The 17,029-nt window shown below is 36.6% G+C and overlaps 2 protein-coding genes and 1 long non-coding RNA gene across 4 annotated transcripts in view; 1 reads left to right on the plus strand and 2 right to left on the minus strand.

Moving 5' to 3' along the window:
- Positions 1 to 1,115: 1,115 nt before the first annotated feature.
- On the minus strand, positions 1,116 to 8,467 carry acer1 (alkaline ceramidase 1). The gene is made up of 7 exons (XM_065246785.2): positions 8,292 to 8,467; positions 6,989 to 7,110; positions 6,474 to 6,588; positions 5,753 to 5,891; positions 2,852 to 2,989; positions 2,474 to 2,611; positions 1,116 to 2,362 (listed from the first exon to the last, which is right to left on the minus strand). Exons 1-7 carry the CDS (start codon positions 8,323 to 8,325, stop codon positions 2,185 to 2,187), a joined length of 864 nt encoding a protein of 287 aa, XP_065102857.1. The 5' UTR covers positions 8,326 to 8,467; the 3' UTR covers positions 1,116 to 2,184.
- Positions 6,491 to 17,029, plus strand: part of LOC135729265 (uncharacterized) — a 42,505-nt gene continuing 31,966 nt past the window's right edge. For both annotated transcript variants that reach the window (XR_010525642.2, XR_010525641.2), the window contains exons 1-2: positions 6,491 to 6,624; positions 7,203 to 7,339. This is a non-coding gene — a long non-coding RNA (uncharacterized lncRNA). The remainder of the gene's footprint in view (positions 6,625 to 7,202; positions 7,340 to 17,029) is intronic.
- myo1f (myosin IF) overlaps positions 10,146 to 17,029 on the minus strand; it is a 28,446-nt gene continuing 21,562 nt past the window's right edge. The window contains exons 23-28 of the mRNA XM_065246784.1: positions 12,840 to 12,986; positions 12,604 to 12,752; positions 12,459 to 12,518; positions 12,158 to 12,368; positions 11,824 to 11,996; positions 10,146 to 11,360 (exon numbers count right to left, since the gene is read on the minus strand). Coding sequence (XP_065102856.1) covers positions 11,284 to 11,360; positions 11,824 to 11,996; positions 12,158 to 12,368; positions 12,459 to 12,518; positions 12,604 to 12,752; positions 12,840 to 12,986 — 817 coding nt within the window. The 3' untranslated portion in view covers positions 10,146 to 11,283. The remainder of the gene's footprint in view (positions 11,361 to 11,823; positions 11,997 to 12,157; positions 12,369 to 12,458; positions 12,519 to 12,603; positions 12,753 to 12,839; positions 12,987 to 17,029) is intronic.

Genomic DNA, 17,029 nt, shown 5'->3' on the forward strand with positions numbered 1-17,029 from the left:
AAAACAGAAAGCGCTCGCGTCCAATCAGGCGCCGCTGAAGATGCGCTCTACACCTCTGAGCCAATCGCGAAGCGCGGTGGGCGGGACTTCCCACCGGCTGCCTGTACTGGTAGGTAATAATTAGAGATTAGCAAGAACCGATGGGATGTTTTTGTTGTTGCAGTCTTGAAGCGTTACATGGTGTGGTATTAAATTTTTTTTAACGGATGCTTTTCAGTTATATTTTTTTCAAAGCATAAGCTGAGTTTTGATTGGATGGTTGTGGATCACATTCCTCTATCCTCTGTGTTTCATTAGGGAGATTACAGTAAATAATTAATGGGCAGGGATTACACTTGCCATTTTAGGTTTAATATTATTAAACTCACAATTAAAAATGTTATTTTGGCATGTTATCAACCACCTTGAGGTCAAAGATGTTTTTTAAACCGTATTGAAGGAATTCCCATCTATTCTTGTTGCTTTTATTTCAATATCCAGCCCAACTCATGCTTTTCAAAAATATGTTTAAAAACGTAGTTTTCTAAAGAAAGTATTATTAAAAATTATTAGAAATTATATTTGGCACAATTATATGTTTGGTTAAAACAACTAAAGTATATTTTCAGATTAAACTATTTTTAAAATCATGAGAAACATTTTAGTCAAATGAACTTAAACTTTTAAACAGGAGTGAATCTGTAACTTATTTTTTTACAGTGGTGGTTGATATTAAAATATTAAATAATTGTGGTTTAAACAACTCTATTGCTCATAGATAGTGTTAGCAGAAGAGTGTAGGGCATCTGATGGGACAGCCACTGTAAAAACATTTAAATATCTGTGAGAAAAAAAACTTTAAATTGTAAATATATCTACGAACAGAGCAGAAGATGGTAAGACTGTCAATAAACTACCTCAGCTGCATACGCTGCAACTCAAAAATGAACACAAGATGGCGCTAAATAAAAGCCAACAGCCTAAAATCCTTAACCTCCACTTGACCTCATTTTGTTTACTAAATAAAGCATGCGACCAGCTGCATCATTAATGAGTTTAGTCCCTTGGTACTATGTTGAATCTCGTGGAGCAGTTCAGTGTGCTTATTTAAAATCTTTTATGATGACAAGATTTTTAAACCTTGAAATAATCTCATTTCAACTGCATGTTTTAACAATCATAATTTATATAAAACAATGTGTATCAGTACATCATAAAATATACATGGTTTCATACAATGAGGTGGAGGTTACAGATATAGTATAAAGTTTACATAGTACATACTTTATAAAAACAAGACTTAATTATTCCAATACCACACACAGATTCCCATTTATTAAATTAGTAAAAAAACATTTGCACCATTGCTTTGAGAGAATTGACATGTGTAATATTCGTTCAACACAGTGACTTCTCCTTAAATACTCTTAATTCAGTGGTTCTTAAACTGGGGGGGCGCAAGATGGGGGCCCCATAAAGTACATGAATTTATCATAAATTCTTGGTAATTAAACATCCATACATTTTTTGTTTTGTTTTATTCAAATTCTAAATTTACATTGTTTTATGTCATGAATGTTCTTTGGGGTACAACGGAATGCACCCTACATGGAGGGGTTGCATGCCGAAAACTTTGAGAACCACTTTCTTAATATAACATAGTTTACATAAGCACCTCTACACTACAATTACTGTATAATACAAGTTTTACACATACATCCAGTAGTTATCACACTTTAGTTAATAAATGTAATCTATAAAGTTAAAGTCCTTGATTCATATAAAAAAATTTAAAACATTCAATCTTGTCAAAACTAAAAAATATTCCTTTTTACACAACAACAGAAAATGTTTTTAAAGATAATACAGCTCACGTGCAGCTCGAATTAAAATGTCACACACATCATACATGCACGCATACACGCAAACACACACACACACACACACACACACACACAACTGTTTGGTTCTGTGAGGAAATTGGTTGAAGTTCCAAAATGGCAAAAAAAAAAAGTTAAAAAGGTAACATTTGTCTCATATAAAAATTACTTCCCGCTTCACTTCATTCATAGGCGTAGTGTCTCTCTGATCCAGGATCATCTCCATTCTGCCTACTCATTCTAAGGTAAATGGTGGACCTAGATCAGCATTACACCTATCAGCTTTATAAATATGATAATACATCTTTGCATATTGTTCTGTCTGTTAACATCTTTTTTTGAGCTTTGTGGATCCTTTGAGGACAACGTAAGGCAGCCCAATGGCCCAGTTATCCCGTGGCCAATACTGCACGTGGGGTAGCGAGTAGGGGATCTCCAGGGTAGCATCCAAGTAAGCGATTAAAGTGCTGGCATAAGCAGTGGCTAACACAATCAAAATGTGCCTGAGCAGAAAAGTGAAGAAAATTAGAATGACAGTTCGTGCAACGTGGCTTATTTTGTATGTGTAACCCAGTTTCATATGGAGACATCATGGCACAATCAGCCTCACTTACCAGATCCCATGCAGATAACAGAAGTCCAGTTTCTGCCAGAAGCTACAACCAAAGCGATCGCTAATCCAGCAGGAAATGGCCAGCACCCACAGGCCAATAGTAGCCCAGGACAATCGCAACACTCTTTGATCTGTGCAACTTGGTGAGAAAAATATCAATAATGAAGTTAAGTGAAAGACAAGCATAATGGCAAATGAGATAAACATCGAATCCAGTATAATGAGCCTTTTCAGTTTTTATTCAACTCTGATGTATAGAAAAATATAGTGGGTACTTTTTATAATGCTTATATATAATATTCACAGTTTAAAAAAGCATTTATGTGTTTTACTGCAATGTGAATAATAGATGCATATATAAAAGATGCATATATTTTACCTCTTTAACTCTATCAGCAGTGAGTAGAGAATATGTATTCCAAAAAAGTTGAGGGCATAGGCATTGGCTGTTGGTTTGACGAAAGAGGACAGAGATGTTACAACCGTGAGGACTGCAACCATCTGCGTGAAGCATCTCCTGAGGAACAAGACAAAGAAAAACAAAATTCAAACTGCAGATCGCCAAACCCACTTTTCACCATTTAGTCATCTAAATTGTAGATAGAAATGTAAACTATTCCAAACCACAAGAAAACCTTACGGGTCACAGTCTGGTTGGTTAGCATAGCACAGATGACTTGGTGAACTAATGGATAGTTTCTCTATGTATTATAGACATGCTTTATCAAAACCCACATGATGATAGTCCAATAAAATAGTTTGGAAGATCTCAGCAAACCATCTCAAATCTTCTCACGCCTATTTAAATATTACTCAACAGCTGGTTAGACCCCAATGGGAAAGCTGTGGACACGATCTCTCCCAAATTGTATAAATGGATCCTTTAATTGCTTCTTTCTATTTTTTACAGAATTGCAGATGTAAAACAATTAGGGATGCACCGATAGAATTTTTTTGGCCGATACCGATTTAAACAGACAACTTCTGGCCGATACAGATGCCGATATTAAACACTTGTATACAATACTATACAGTTGGTCTATTAGCTAGTTTATTTCTGCATCAAATTATTTTTACTGAGCATGGATTTTATCTAATTAACATTTAACCGACCAACCTAATAAGAGAGGCACAAATTAAGCTAAAACAAATATAATAAGACAACCTTCAATGGTGGTTTTTGCTACAGCATTTATTTTATTAACAACATTAACTCATTTTTGTTTTTTACATATAATGGAATTCTTTATGCAGTTAATTAATAAACAATCGGTATCGGCCTTTCTCGTGCTATTGCCGATATGCCGATGGTTTCAAATTCATCAAAAATCGGCCGATAAATATCGGCGGACGCAGGGGCGAAAATCTCATCTAAATGTTGGGGGGGACAATAAACATAAAATTTTTCAAGAACAATTTTTGAAGGGGACACCAATAATACAGGCAAAATTGTACTTGCAAGGAAATGGGTACAGATAGAAAACGTTTCTCTCTCTCTATGAACAGACGCAAATTTAATTTTAATACATATGAATGCAGAGGTGAAAAGAGTAGGCTAATAAAATTTTCTACTTAAGTAATAGTAAAGTTACTTTAATAATATGCTACTTAAGTAAAAGTAAAGTTACTTTAATAATATTTTACTTAAGTAAAAGTAAAGTTACTTTAATAATATTTTACTTAAGTAAAAGTAAAGTTACTGGTCTAAAAATCTACTCAAGTAAAAAGTCATTTTAATTTTAAGAGTTACTTTTTTACAGCGGGGAGAGGTTTCTAGTATAGTTCACAAAGGAAGGATATATACATCTCAAACTATGTTTTTAATTGTAAACATCTCTACAATTAAAGTGCAATAACAAATGTTAATAAAATAAAAAGCTTTTTTATAACTAAGAAACATTTATGGAATTATTTAATGATTTTTACAGGTGAGTTATGCACTTTTGAAACAAAAATAATATGAGGTCAGCAGCTAAATACAATCATTATATGAAGGTTGTAATTGATGTATTGCTGGTAACATACATTGTTATTAAACTATATACATAAATGAGCATATAATGAGATGAGTGCCATGGCTATACACTATACATCCTTTACACGTTTATTAGCTCCCAGACCTGTGTACCTGATGTCTTTCAATCTATCTCTCTCGCGCGCTCGCTCTCTCTCTCTCTCTGCAATGTCTAATGATCTGCGCATTCTCGAGGACTTCTTAAGTTGTTTGACTTGACGCAAAGCTGCTAGACCTCGGAAGATAATGCGCATGTATTAAAAACGCATCGTGCAAATTAGCGGTTAAAACCCGGTCGGCAATTCACAAACTCCGTACTCAAGAGCACGAACCCTACCTGAATGAAACAATCGCTTTGCGTCAAAGGCCAGGGGTTTCTTTCATAAGAATTGAATTGAGGGTCTGCATTAGCCCGCGCCTGTCTCGTCCCTCTCCATGGTTCTTTTTGCGCGTTCCCCCGCCCATCAATCAATCATCCGACCGTGGCGCGTCTTTATCACCTTACTTTTTTATTTATTTTTACTCAGTAACGGATATGATTTAACCTGTAGCGAAGTAACCTACAATACTTTAAACATACTTAAGTAAAAGTAAAGTACAGATTTTAAAAACTACTCAAAGTAAAAGTACACAAAAAACTCAGTTACAGCCAGGTGAGTAAATGTAATTTGTTACTTTCAGCTCTGCCTCACCTCTGCATGAATGCATAAAAATGTTTTCTTGATCGTTTATCTGCTTCTGTTCTCAGAAAACAAAATATGTTCATGTTTAGATGTCAAAATAGTCCAGTTTTAAAACATATGAGGATAAACTGATAAGTGATGGGAAACGTTGTATAGCTGATTAACGCGTCGGCTCCGTACACTTCTCTACCACCGGAATGTGTGGTGGTGAGGTAAAAGGGGCGCGGGCAGTGGACCAAACCACTGTGAGGCAAGGGAGGGGGAATCAAAATGTTTAAAACGTTTTTTTGTTGTTGCTCCGTTTGCATTTGTATTGTTTCACTTCTTACACAACTATTTTAAGTATTATAAATCATTAAATTATTTTCAATACACATATTCTAATGATATTTTAGGGGGGACAACCCTCAGATAGGGGGGGTCCTGTCCCCCCCGACCCCCCCGGGATTTCCGCCCATGGGCGGACGATACATCGGTGCATCACTAATAACAATAAATTAAAAAAGAAAATTCATGCCATTATCCCGAAATAGTCCACATGGTGCAGTCAAATTAAAAAACAGAATATGAATTGAGTTCTTACCTGTCCTTAACAAAATAAGGGAAGTGTCTGCGTGGGAACCACAGGGAGTAGCCGATAGCCAAAACCCAGACAATTGACAGCTCATCAAGCATCTGGCCCATGAAACTCAGAGTCATGTGAAAATACATGGAGAAGATACCTAAGGAGGGATATTGAAATGCTTATTTAATGATTATATATGATTTTTGATTGTACAAATTTTGAATGTACAACAACTGACTCATTTTGGCATAACCACACACAACTGCTTTATTTCTGCATAAACAGTTCTGCATTTCAGTTTCACCAACATGAATCAGAATGATCTACTAAGCAATACTGACCCCTGGTGGATCACTAATGTTAAAACACATTGTACATATAAAGGGATAGTTTACCTAAAAATGAAAATTCTGTCATTATTTACTCACCCTCATGTTGTTACAAACGTGTATAAATTTATTTTCATTTCACAAAGGAAGATATTTTGAGAAATGTTTGCAACCAAACCGTTCGTGGACCCCATTTACTTCCATGGTCTTCTTTTTTCCTACTATGGAAGTAAATGGGGTCCACAAATCGTTTGATTACAAACATTTCTTAAAATATCTTCCTTTGTGTTCATCAAAAAAATTAAATTTATACCGATTTGTAACAACATGAGAGTGAGTAAATGATGACAGAATTTTTATTTTTGGGTGAACTATCCCTTTAACTGTCATGGTAACATGGTGACACTTGCCTACAAATACCATCATGATCCAGACCAGATGTACCGCCAGGTTCCTCTCTCTGGCGTATGGGTGCAGCAGATACAACATTATGGGGGATATCACAAAAAAAATAAAACTGCTCATCTGAGGAAGAAGAGGAGAGGGTATGTTAGCGATTAGGTGAGACACCAAATCATTCAGTCTCATAAATGCTTTTTTACATTTCTATGTAGTTATGTGTTTGCTATCGGGGTAGGGCCATAAGCTGAATGTGCCTATCCAGATTGTCTTTTTTACACATGGTATAGACACAAGATGTGTGCTTGAGTCACCCAGAAATGTGTCAATGGTATGGGTGCAGTTACTGGATAAAACCATGGTGCTTTACGCATTACTGTATGGAGACTGAAGCAATTTGTGTAGCTAACAATGTGCCGGATTCCTCGTGATATAAAGGAGTGCTAACGGTTATAGACATTCAGAGAGGTTAAACAGACAAACAGGTTTGAATAAAGGGTTTGTGTCTGGTCTGTTACAAACATACCGTGTTGAAATACTCCACAACAATCTCTGAGTGTTTATAGTTATCTTCACACCAGTCCACCTCAGAGCTCTCATAAGAAAACACGCTTGCCATTTTATCTAATGATGGGAATATGGGGATCCCTGAAAGACAAAGACAATGTAAATACATCACAATGATATTTTAAAATTTTTATGACTAACATCTGTTGTTTTTTGTTTTGCCTTTTTTAAAGGACAAAACACCAGTGTTTCAATATGGAGATATTACACAAAGGCGGACCTGCTTCAACAGAAGGTGTCTATATTAACCTGAGCTTTAACTGTCAGGTGACATTTTACACTGTTTCTCCTGCCTGAGCAGGTTTTACATGTAAGTACAACATATTGTTTCCTATAACCGTACAGCTCGAATGTTGTCATATTAAACACCATTTTTCTAGTTCACGTGTGCTGCATCCAAACTCGCCTACTTCGACCTAAAAGTATGTACTACTGTATTTGTTATGGGAAAGTATATACATTTTAGTGCGCAGCTATAAGCAAGCGCCAACACATACTAACACAAAACTGAAGTGCTCATTGTTGCCTAGACGAACATTGTGAACGTTAACACATAATACAAAATTTAACTTTTCTTCTTTCTTTTTACTTATGTAATATTTACCATATATTATAATATTTTAATTCATTAAAGTATCATTTTATTCATTCATCAAATCAGTGTGATGTCACCAAACCCCTGTCTCTCACAATAAGTTCGAATTTTCAATAGAAATTGAAGTACATCCGTGTACTTTAAGTATACTAATTTTAACACACTACATTTTGGGACATAATTTTGAAAACTATTTAGGACTGAAAGTATGCGAATTAGGACGCTGGATTGGTTTTTAAACATTAAACTAGCTACTAGGCAATTTCTTTACTGTTTATACGCATGACATAAAATTCACATTTTATGGCAATGTTATAACGTAAATCTGCTTGCGGTCACGTGGTTTTATAAATCTAAAACACTTGTACAGGTGAAAAGCCAGTAGTCGCACCCATAAGTAATAATAGCTAAACTACTACGTATAAGTCCATCTCGTACAACAACATTTTTTTTTAATGGATCTGTTCTTTAGGACCTCAGACCGCTTAAGCCTCAGTACTAGGGAAAGTAAATCCAATGGATAGCCTAAATGAATTGATAGGGAGCGCAGACAAATCAAAAACATTCAAGAAATAACAATAACCGATAATCATTAGTCTGTTATATAAACTCCCTCAAATCGATAATGTCAAACGACCACACTCTTAGATAAAACGCTATCGCTTACCTGTTAAAAATGCATCCACCGCCGCGCGCTCCATTTCGTGTGTCAGGTAAGTTTAAGTAGGGGAGAGAAATGTCCCCGATCCTGTTACTCGGGTCTCAGTCTGTGACATCACCTGAAGAGTTGAGGTGAAACCGAGCGATCGGTCGCATTCTTCATTGTATAAGCTGTCAAAGCGCAATGCTGACAGACCAGAAACGCGCCGATTTACATGAGAACGGCTGGCACGCGCGCCGCCTCTGGTACGAGCTGCAGCGCAAGTTTGACAAGTCGAAGTGAATCACAATTAAACCTCACCTGTCGAGTTTGAGATATTCATTAACTTGATAATATTTACAATTGTATTTTTTTTTCATTAAATTCATTCATGCAGTTCGTCCTTTATTTTTCACTCCATTCATCTGTTTGTTCGTTCATTCATTCATTGTCCAATTATATTGAGTGGTCTCCGTTGCTGAGAAACCAATAAACCACCACAGAAATTCTAATGGATTTAATGCCACCGGTTTTGGTGGTTTGTGAAGCATTATTTGTAAAACTGCTTTGGAGGTTATTTATTGTGCAAAATCATGCACAATTTAATTAAATTAAACGGTAAACGTGCCAAAAAACAAGCACAGAATGTATCTGAATGTTTTTCAAATTGTTGAGATGCCATAAACACAATAACCAGTAAATGTTGTGGTACGATTTAAACAGGTTACCATGGTAAAGGCTGTACATTCTTTCAAAATGCTTGTTAAACCACAAAGCAGCAATAAAACTGAAACAAAGATCACCCTGCAGCCTCAAAACATGAGACAATCCAAATCCAAATGACATTATGAGGCGTAATAAGATGAAACAGGTGCCCTCTAAAACCAATAAAATCACACGCAGGCAGTTCTTAGTTTTGTTAATTTTCCACACTTGGCAACCTGCTGGAGTTAATGAAGAACTGACACTCTTTCCTTTTCTTGTCATAGTAAATCTTCGTGTACCTGTTAAGCCTGAACTCACCTGTTCAACCAGTCCTCCCACAGTGGGAGTTCCACTATACCTTTGCTGCCACAGAAACAACGTTTCTCCATCTTCACCTGTCTGTCAAAACACCTTTTTGTTTCAGGGCAAATGCCCTCTATTCTTCTGCAAATTCAATCCTAACATCATTCCATGGAAATTAGGTGAGGGGCAAATCTACAAGAAAAGACTACAAAATATGTTTTTAGGTGAAGCTTTAAAACTGGGCTTCAAACGGTATCAGGAATGCAGTGTACTGGCTAAAAGGCCAAAGGATTAGTAAATTTTCCAAAAAAAATCCAGATAATTTACTCACCACCATGTCATCCAAAATGTTGATGTTTTTCTTTGTTTAGTCGAGAAGAAATTATGTTTTTTTGAGGAAAACATTCCAGGATTTTTCTCATTTTAATGGACTTTAATGGACCCCAACACGCAACAGTTTTAATGCAGCTTAAAATTGCAGTTTCAATGGAGTTTCAAAGGACTCTAAACAATCTCAAACGAGGCATAAGGGTCTTATCTATTGATACGATTGTCATTTTTGACAAGAAAAATAAAAAATATGCACTTTTAAAACCACAACTTCTCGTCTACCAGTGCGACTTCACGCAATACGTCATCACATCAAGAGGTCACAGATGACGTATGCGAAACTACGCCCCAGTGTTTACAAGTGTGGAGAAAGAGGACCGTTCTGACGTTGTTGTATGTCAAATGATACTAATTAATGTCTTTTTATTGTCAGTTTATTGTTTAAAATGGTCCGCAAATGTGCGTTTCATGTAACATGTGACCTTTCCACGGCATTACGTGAGGTAGCGCTGGCGCATCACAGGACTAGAAATAGACGAGAAGTTGTGGTTTTAAAGTGCATATTTTTTATTTTTCTTGTCAAAAATGTCAATTGTTTCACTAGATATGACCCTTACGCCTCGTTTGGGATCGTTAAGAGTCCTTTGAAACAAAAATTTTAAACTGCATTAAAACGATAAAGTGTTGGGGTCTATTAAAGTCCATTAAAATGAGAAAAATCCTTGAATGTTTTCCTCAAAAAACAATTTCTTCTCGACTGAACAAAGAACCCCCATTGACTTCCATAGTTGGAAAAAAAATATGGAAATCAATAGGTACTGTCAACTGTGTGCTTACCATTATTTATTAGAATATTTTCTTATGTGTTCAAAATAAATAATCTTTAGAACAACATACGGGTAAGTAAATTATGACAGAATTTTCATTTTTGAGCAAACTATTCATTTACATGTAATTGCAAAACAAACATTTGCATTTGTTTGTAAGACAACCTGAACAGAGTGAACTGGACACTTTATGTGCAGCACAAATAAGGGGCTTTTAAACATAATTTATAATCAGCACTGTAATTTACATATTTATGAGAATATAAACACTACATTTTGTGGTAAAATAACTTTTTGCAAGAATTGGGATCCTTATTCAAAGTTCATACTACTGCACGTTTTACAGGTAATAGTACAGCATTATCATTTTAAACAAGGCTCACTTTAATACTGTTAGTATCCCAGAAATCAATCTGTGATTTGTTTTGTCTGATTTAACATTAAAACAATATTGCAAAAAAGAGGATAAAACATTATTCAAAACAGAAAATGTTTTGTAATGTTTTTACATATACAGTTTCTTGGGTTTTAGACACAAACATATTGCAAAAATCTTGTTAATTCATGTTTAACTGTTTATAAGGCAGTTCTTTAAAACCGCATAACAGCACAACCCAGTGGTCACTTGTGGACAGTGCAGAGTCTTTGTAAACAGTGTGTCTCTTCAGTGTACAAAATACTTCAATTTAGTAAAGTAGTACTCAGAATGTCCTTGAAGCTGGATTTGAAATTGTTGATCTTGTCACTGGCCAAGATTGGAGCGTTCCCAAAATCCCAGAGATTTAGTGGAGGTTTGAGGTTGAAAGTTACAGTGCAGGGTTATCATTCCCATCTACTTTGCTCGCATAGAGAAATCAGATTTTCTCAACGTAGTTCCCAGGAAAGAGACCTTCCTTCCCATGAATCCGACCTCGCCACCAGCCAGATGGATCTACAGAAAATCCAGAAGAAGAGATACTAAAGTATCTATTATCACATTTTAACGTTCACTAAATTTACACACACAAAAAAACTACATAAACCATCTGGATTTAATGTGATTCAGATTTTAGGGGCAGGATATGCTTCCCTCAAAAGGCAAAATGTAGTAACTCTTCATTTTTTTGAAATTCTGTTCTTCTGGTTTATTATCTGCCTGTGACAGGTGGGTTTGGCACAACTATGCTCAGATTCAGAGCACACTGTGAGAAACGACAATAACTTCAACAAAGAAACCATGATGCAACCTTTATCTGATTCCAGTGTTGCCGTTTCACGGATAAGGCTAAGGACAGGTTTTAGCATCTGATTTTTTAAATGAAACTTCGTGCCAGGGTCATCAATAGATGTCCATCTGCATTCATGTCCTACTTGGTTAAATAATAGTACACTATTCTTTAATTTTTAAGTCTTACCTTCACTGATTAGATCTATGATGTCATTAACATCAAAGCAAATTTCATCCACATCCTGGCCCACATATTGATAGAGCGCTCTGCAACGAGGGCCCTGTGGTCGGGGCTGAGGTCTGGGTCGGCTCGAGGGGGCCGGGGGTGGGCGCTGACTGATACTCTTTTTCCTCTGCATCCTGGCAAACAAAACATTTTACACTCAGTATTCACAAAAACTGGATATTAAAGAGGCACACAAAACACTTAAGGCTCACATCCTCCTAAACAGAATCAACTGCAGAGTTCATTATGCATATCATGTATGCAACACATTTACAATTATCAGAAATTCTCTTACCCTGACATGCCCTGATCGGGTACATTGAGGAAGTCAAGGTTCTTGGATTGATTCTGTGCCTGTCTGGTGTTTTTTCGACTATTTTGTGATCCCATTTTGGGAAGAGCGTTGCTGGGTGGAGGGTTTGGTCTCATGGGGAGGGAGTACGTTGCATCCCTTTGTTGCTGAGGAGCACCACGGGCAAACTGTGCAGCCCCATTCTGATGACCACCTATAAGAAATCGATGGTCAGTCAACAAGAATTATATTTGCTGTGCACATAAATAACATAACAATTAGATAAATGAAGAGGATTTTATACCTCTATGCTGTTGGTGGCTTCTTCCTCCATGACTCTGTGGCATGCCCTTCCTGGTTGGCTCTGGAGAAACACAACATTATATATATATAGTGATTCAAATGATCAATTACCATCTATCCTTCCATTTATTCCCACAATCACTTACTGGATGTCTTTGGAAGACCATCTCCTACAGTGATAGAAAGTGTTTTTCCTCCAGGTTTGATCACAGCTACATTGCCCTGCCCTCTCTGAAAGGCCACCACACGAGTGCCACCTCCTCCCCAGCCCTCCTTCTTCACACGAAACTCCAGCCTGCACCAAACGTAACCATCAGTAAAGAACTGGGCTTACATATTTGCTTGATAATGTTTACCAATGCATTTACATAAATATTAGGACCTGTCGCTGAAGGACAGTGAAAGTTTGTTTTTGGTGTGTTCCTCATAGCGCTTGCACAGCAGGCTGAGGAACTCCGTCTTAAACGTGGACTCCAGAAGACTGTCATACTCAGCGTCATGAAGGATGAAGAAGTCATCTTGTCTTGTACTGAAAAATAGTACCGAAAGACTAGAGTTAGTGCTAAAATTTAAGTTAAATTCGCATCTGCAAAGATATTTTGAATGTTTTCTTAGATGTTGCTATGATGGGTTTGATGTCACAGAAGTCCTACTCCATTTCTATATGATGTTTAGCTCCCTTGATGTGGCTGGAAGCTAGCTGTTTGTTTTTCCTCGTCTTTCCTCCTTAAGCTGTACAATTTGATGTATCATTAAATCAGTAATGCAATGTGTGTAGTGTGTGATAATTAAAGGCAGAATATGTCATTTTCACCACTAGAGGTCGCTAAACAACAACAACAACTACAATGGCGTAGCTTTATCATGCTTTGAAAGACAGTAGGACTCACAAATCACGTCTATGGATGGCACAATGACAAAAGCAAAACAAAAGCACGCACATTGACCTAAAGTTGGTGCTTGACTACAAAAAAAATCACATGAGAAATTTATGTGTTCTGATGAAGAGCCTGCGTGCTCAAAATGTCATACGCTATTTGAAAGTCTTTTATTAAATACATTTTGATACTTTTGGAGGTTTGGTGTGTAGTCATGACGGTTGTCATAACCACCGTGCGACCCGTGTTTGTGTGCACATCACAAACTATAAAAAATATAAAGTACAATCTTGCCTAGCCAGTAGACTCGAGTTAGTGCACTATTTGTAAGGGGAGGCAACTGATATCAGTGATGACCCACTGGCTTGGGGGCAGAATAATGAGGCAAGATATTCTCTCTTGGTCAAGGTTGTGAAAAAGTATCAATCTGCGTTAACAGTACACCATCATAATGCATTTTCAGCGCGACAGGAAACATTATAACCCCACTAAAGTTCCTCAATTACACACATGTTGTTTCATGGATGGAAGTGCTACAATAAACACGCACATAGGCGCTCGGCTCAAGCACCCATTGAAATGGCCAAGCACATATGTTCAATTCATTTTAATCATATACGCTTTTGAAATTCAGGAGCCTCTCTGATTGGTGAGTTGCGAGTTGCAATATCTACAATGCTTTAATAAACTCACTGCATCTAAAACCAGGCAAAAACCGTGCTGCTCTCCTCCTTTTCAATGCGCTTGGGCGCTCCAGAGCGTCTGCCGTTGCCAAATAACCTAAGGATTGCTTGACGTTGTGACGAGCACGCACCGGTGGAAAAATAAATTGACGCCTACTGTATGAACACGCACGTTTGTTAAGTAACGAATATCTGATACTTGTTTACATTTTCATATTTCAAAATATATCTGTGCATATAAGCCACTGTCAGAAAAAAAGGTTTAAAATTTTACCTTTTCTGTCACTGGGGTGGTACCCTCAAAGGTTCAGTTTTGTACCTTTTATGGGTATACAACACATTGAAATCTTGTACCTTTTGGGGTACAATATTATACCTTAAAGGATTAGTCCATTTTCCATATTAAACTATGTTATTACCTTAACTAAGAAGAGTTGATACATCCCTCTATCATCTCAGTGCGTGCACGTAAGCGCTTGGGCGCGCTGCGACACTTCGATAGCATTTAGCTTAGCCCCATTCATTCAATGGTACCAAACAGAGATCAAGTTAGAAGTGACCAAACACATCAACGTTTTCCTATTTAAGACGAGTAGGAATACGAGCAAGTATGGTGGCACAAAATAAAACATAGCGCTTTTCTAAGCGGATTTAAAAGGGTAACTATATTGTATGGCGAAATATCACTTTTGGGAGTACTTCGACTCGGCGCAGTAACACTCTACCTCTCCCATTATGAGAGGGGGGAGGGGAGCGGATTTTTCAGCCGAGTCAAAGTACTCCCAAAAGTGCTATTCCACAATAAAATATAGTTCCTCTTTTAAATCCGCTTAGAAAAGCGCTACGTTTTATTTTGTGCCACCATACTTGCTCGTATTCCTACTCGTCTTAAATAGGAAAACGTTGATGTGTTTGGTCACTTCTAACTTGATCTCTGTTTGGTACCATTGAATGAATGGGGCTAAGCTAAATGCTATCGAAGTGTCGCTGCGCGCCCCAGCGCTTACGTGCACGCACTAAGATGATAGAGGTATGTATCAACTCTTCTTAGTTAAGGTAATAACATAGTTTAATATGGAAAATGGATAGACTATTCCTTTAAGCACCTATTTTGTACCTTTAAAGTTACAGTTAAATGTTTTGTACCACTAACATTTATTTGGTACCAAATTGGTCCTTAAAAGGTGCACAATAGGTCCTTAAGGTATAATATTGTACCCCAAAAGGTACAACATTTCAATGTGTTGTATAGCCATAAAGGTACAAAACTGAACCTTTGAGGGTACCACCCCAGTGACAGAAAAGGTACAATTTTAAACCTTTTTTTTTCTGACAGTATATGCATCAGTGCTCGGGTGCACACATGAAGTCAAATACACTTGGGTGATTCTTGCGAAATTAGACTTATGATGTGTCATGAAACATTTTGATAAAAAAAGGAAATGCAAAGTAAGAGTATCAAAATAAGAAGCATACAGTTACAAACATCTCTTCATGTACTATTTTGCATGACATCATACAAACCCAATTTCGTTGTTTTTTCCACATTTTAGGGGAACATTTTAATAACCACAACGTGTCCATGACTGGATTTGGGTTCTTTGACATGGAAATATTTATAATTTTTAAAAAAATAAAAAAATAAAAGTGCATGTTATACTATAAGCATTTACAGTAAAGAAAATGTGGTAGGCTATTTTTTGGTGATCATTGGTAAATGTAGAGACAATAATAGGGAATATAAATGTGTCCAAGATCAATTTTCTCATCCTCCGCATCAATTTTCAATCATTGTTTAAGCCCTCAAGGAACTAACATTTAAAAAAAAAAATGTTGGAAGGGACATAATTGACGGTGACACTCAAGATGGCTACCGGGTAAGCAGTTCTTATTTTATCTCTCCACATAAAAGTTAAAATTTTGTTTGTCATAGTACCTAGACAAGTTTTTAGTTTTCATTACCGAAACAAGAGTTTGTTAATGCATATTTAATGTAATATCATGTTGCGGTAATGATTTTTTTAATAACAATAATCTAAATTTTTTTTATAATTCTATATGAAATATTTTCTGACCTTAATCTTATATGTACAAAAAAAATTGCCTTTAAAATTTCTGATGCTGGACACCTTCTTAATCTGGATTAAGTGAGAATCCCTTATGGTTTCTATGGCAGCAAAAGTGTAAACCAATGATAACACAAACATGACTGCAATGACAAGCAATCCTATGAACAGGGGCAGAGGAGTGCTGGTTACACTGCAAATACTCTAAATTCAAATATTGTGAAAAACATTTGGGATAATTAAAGTACACATTAACAAAATATATACCACTGTCCTAGAGATTTTTGCATATTCATATGTGCAGAACTTACATTTTATTTTATACTTTCAATTTTTTGGGGGGTGAATAAAGAAGGAGAGGAAAGGAGTGGTGACAAAAATTTAAAAAGTAAAGAAAAGAGATAAGAAGGGAGAGGAGAATGGAAATGTCTGTGTAATTGATTTATACATTATCTATGCGTTTCTTTGATACTGTAATAATCTATTCTAGACCATCAGCATCTAGACAACCATCTCAAAACACCAACTACGTCACTCTCGCTCTCTTTCTCATGTATGCAGAGCACACAACCACAAAGCGTTAAGACATATAAGGCGAAAAATAAGAACGGAGCAATAAATATTAACATATTTCCTGTTTGTTAATTTCCTTTCTGCAGTTTGCAAACAGTGGCAGAACTTCCGCATCAGACCGTCTGCAATGGCAGCAGTGGTGGTCTGAAAGTTTGTTTGTGCCCATAATCATCCTCCTGAATGAAGTATGAAGAGAATAAACTTGCACAGACTCTTCAGTCAGACCCGGGGTGCTTTTAAAGTATTTTTGAATAGCTGAATATGCAAGAAATAATTGACGATGACTCGTTGAATGATTCGATAATGCATCCCACGCACAACGCAAGGGGGAGTGTGCATTATTTTCAAATAGTTAATTATCCCGCTTATAGC

Source organism: Paramisgurnus dabryanus, chromosome 11, assembly GCF_030506205.2.
Source record: "Paramisgurnus dabryanus chromosome 11, PD_genome_1.1, whole genome shotgun sequence".
In the NCBI taxonomy this organism is placed as follows: domain Eukaryota; kingdom Metazoa; phylum Chordata; class Actinopteri; order Cypriniformes; family Cobitidae; genus Paramisgurnus; species Paramisgurnus dabryanus.

Bases quoted from the DNA above. Each gene is read 5' to 3' on its own strand.
- acer1 (XM_065246785.2), bottom strand. From the start codon at position 8,325: ATGGAGCGCGCGGCGGTGGATGCATTTTTAACAG. The intron at 6,589-6,988 runs GTATGTTTGTAA...CTTCTTCCTCAG, and splicing joins TTGTGGAGTATTTCAACACG to ATGAGCAGTTTTATTTTTTT. The intron at 2,363-2,473 runs GTAAGTGAGGCT...TTTTCTGCTCAG, and splicing joins TGTTATCTGCATGGGATCTG to GCACATTTTGATTGTGTTAG.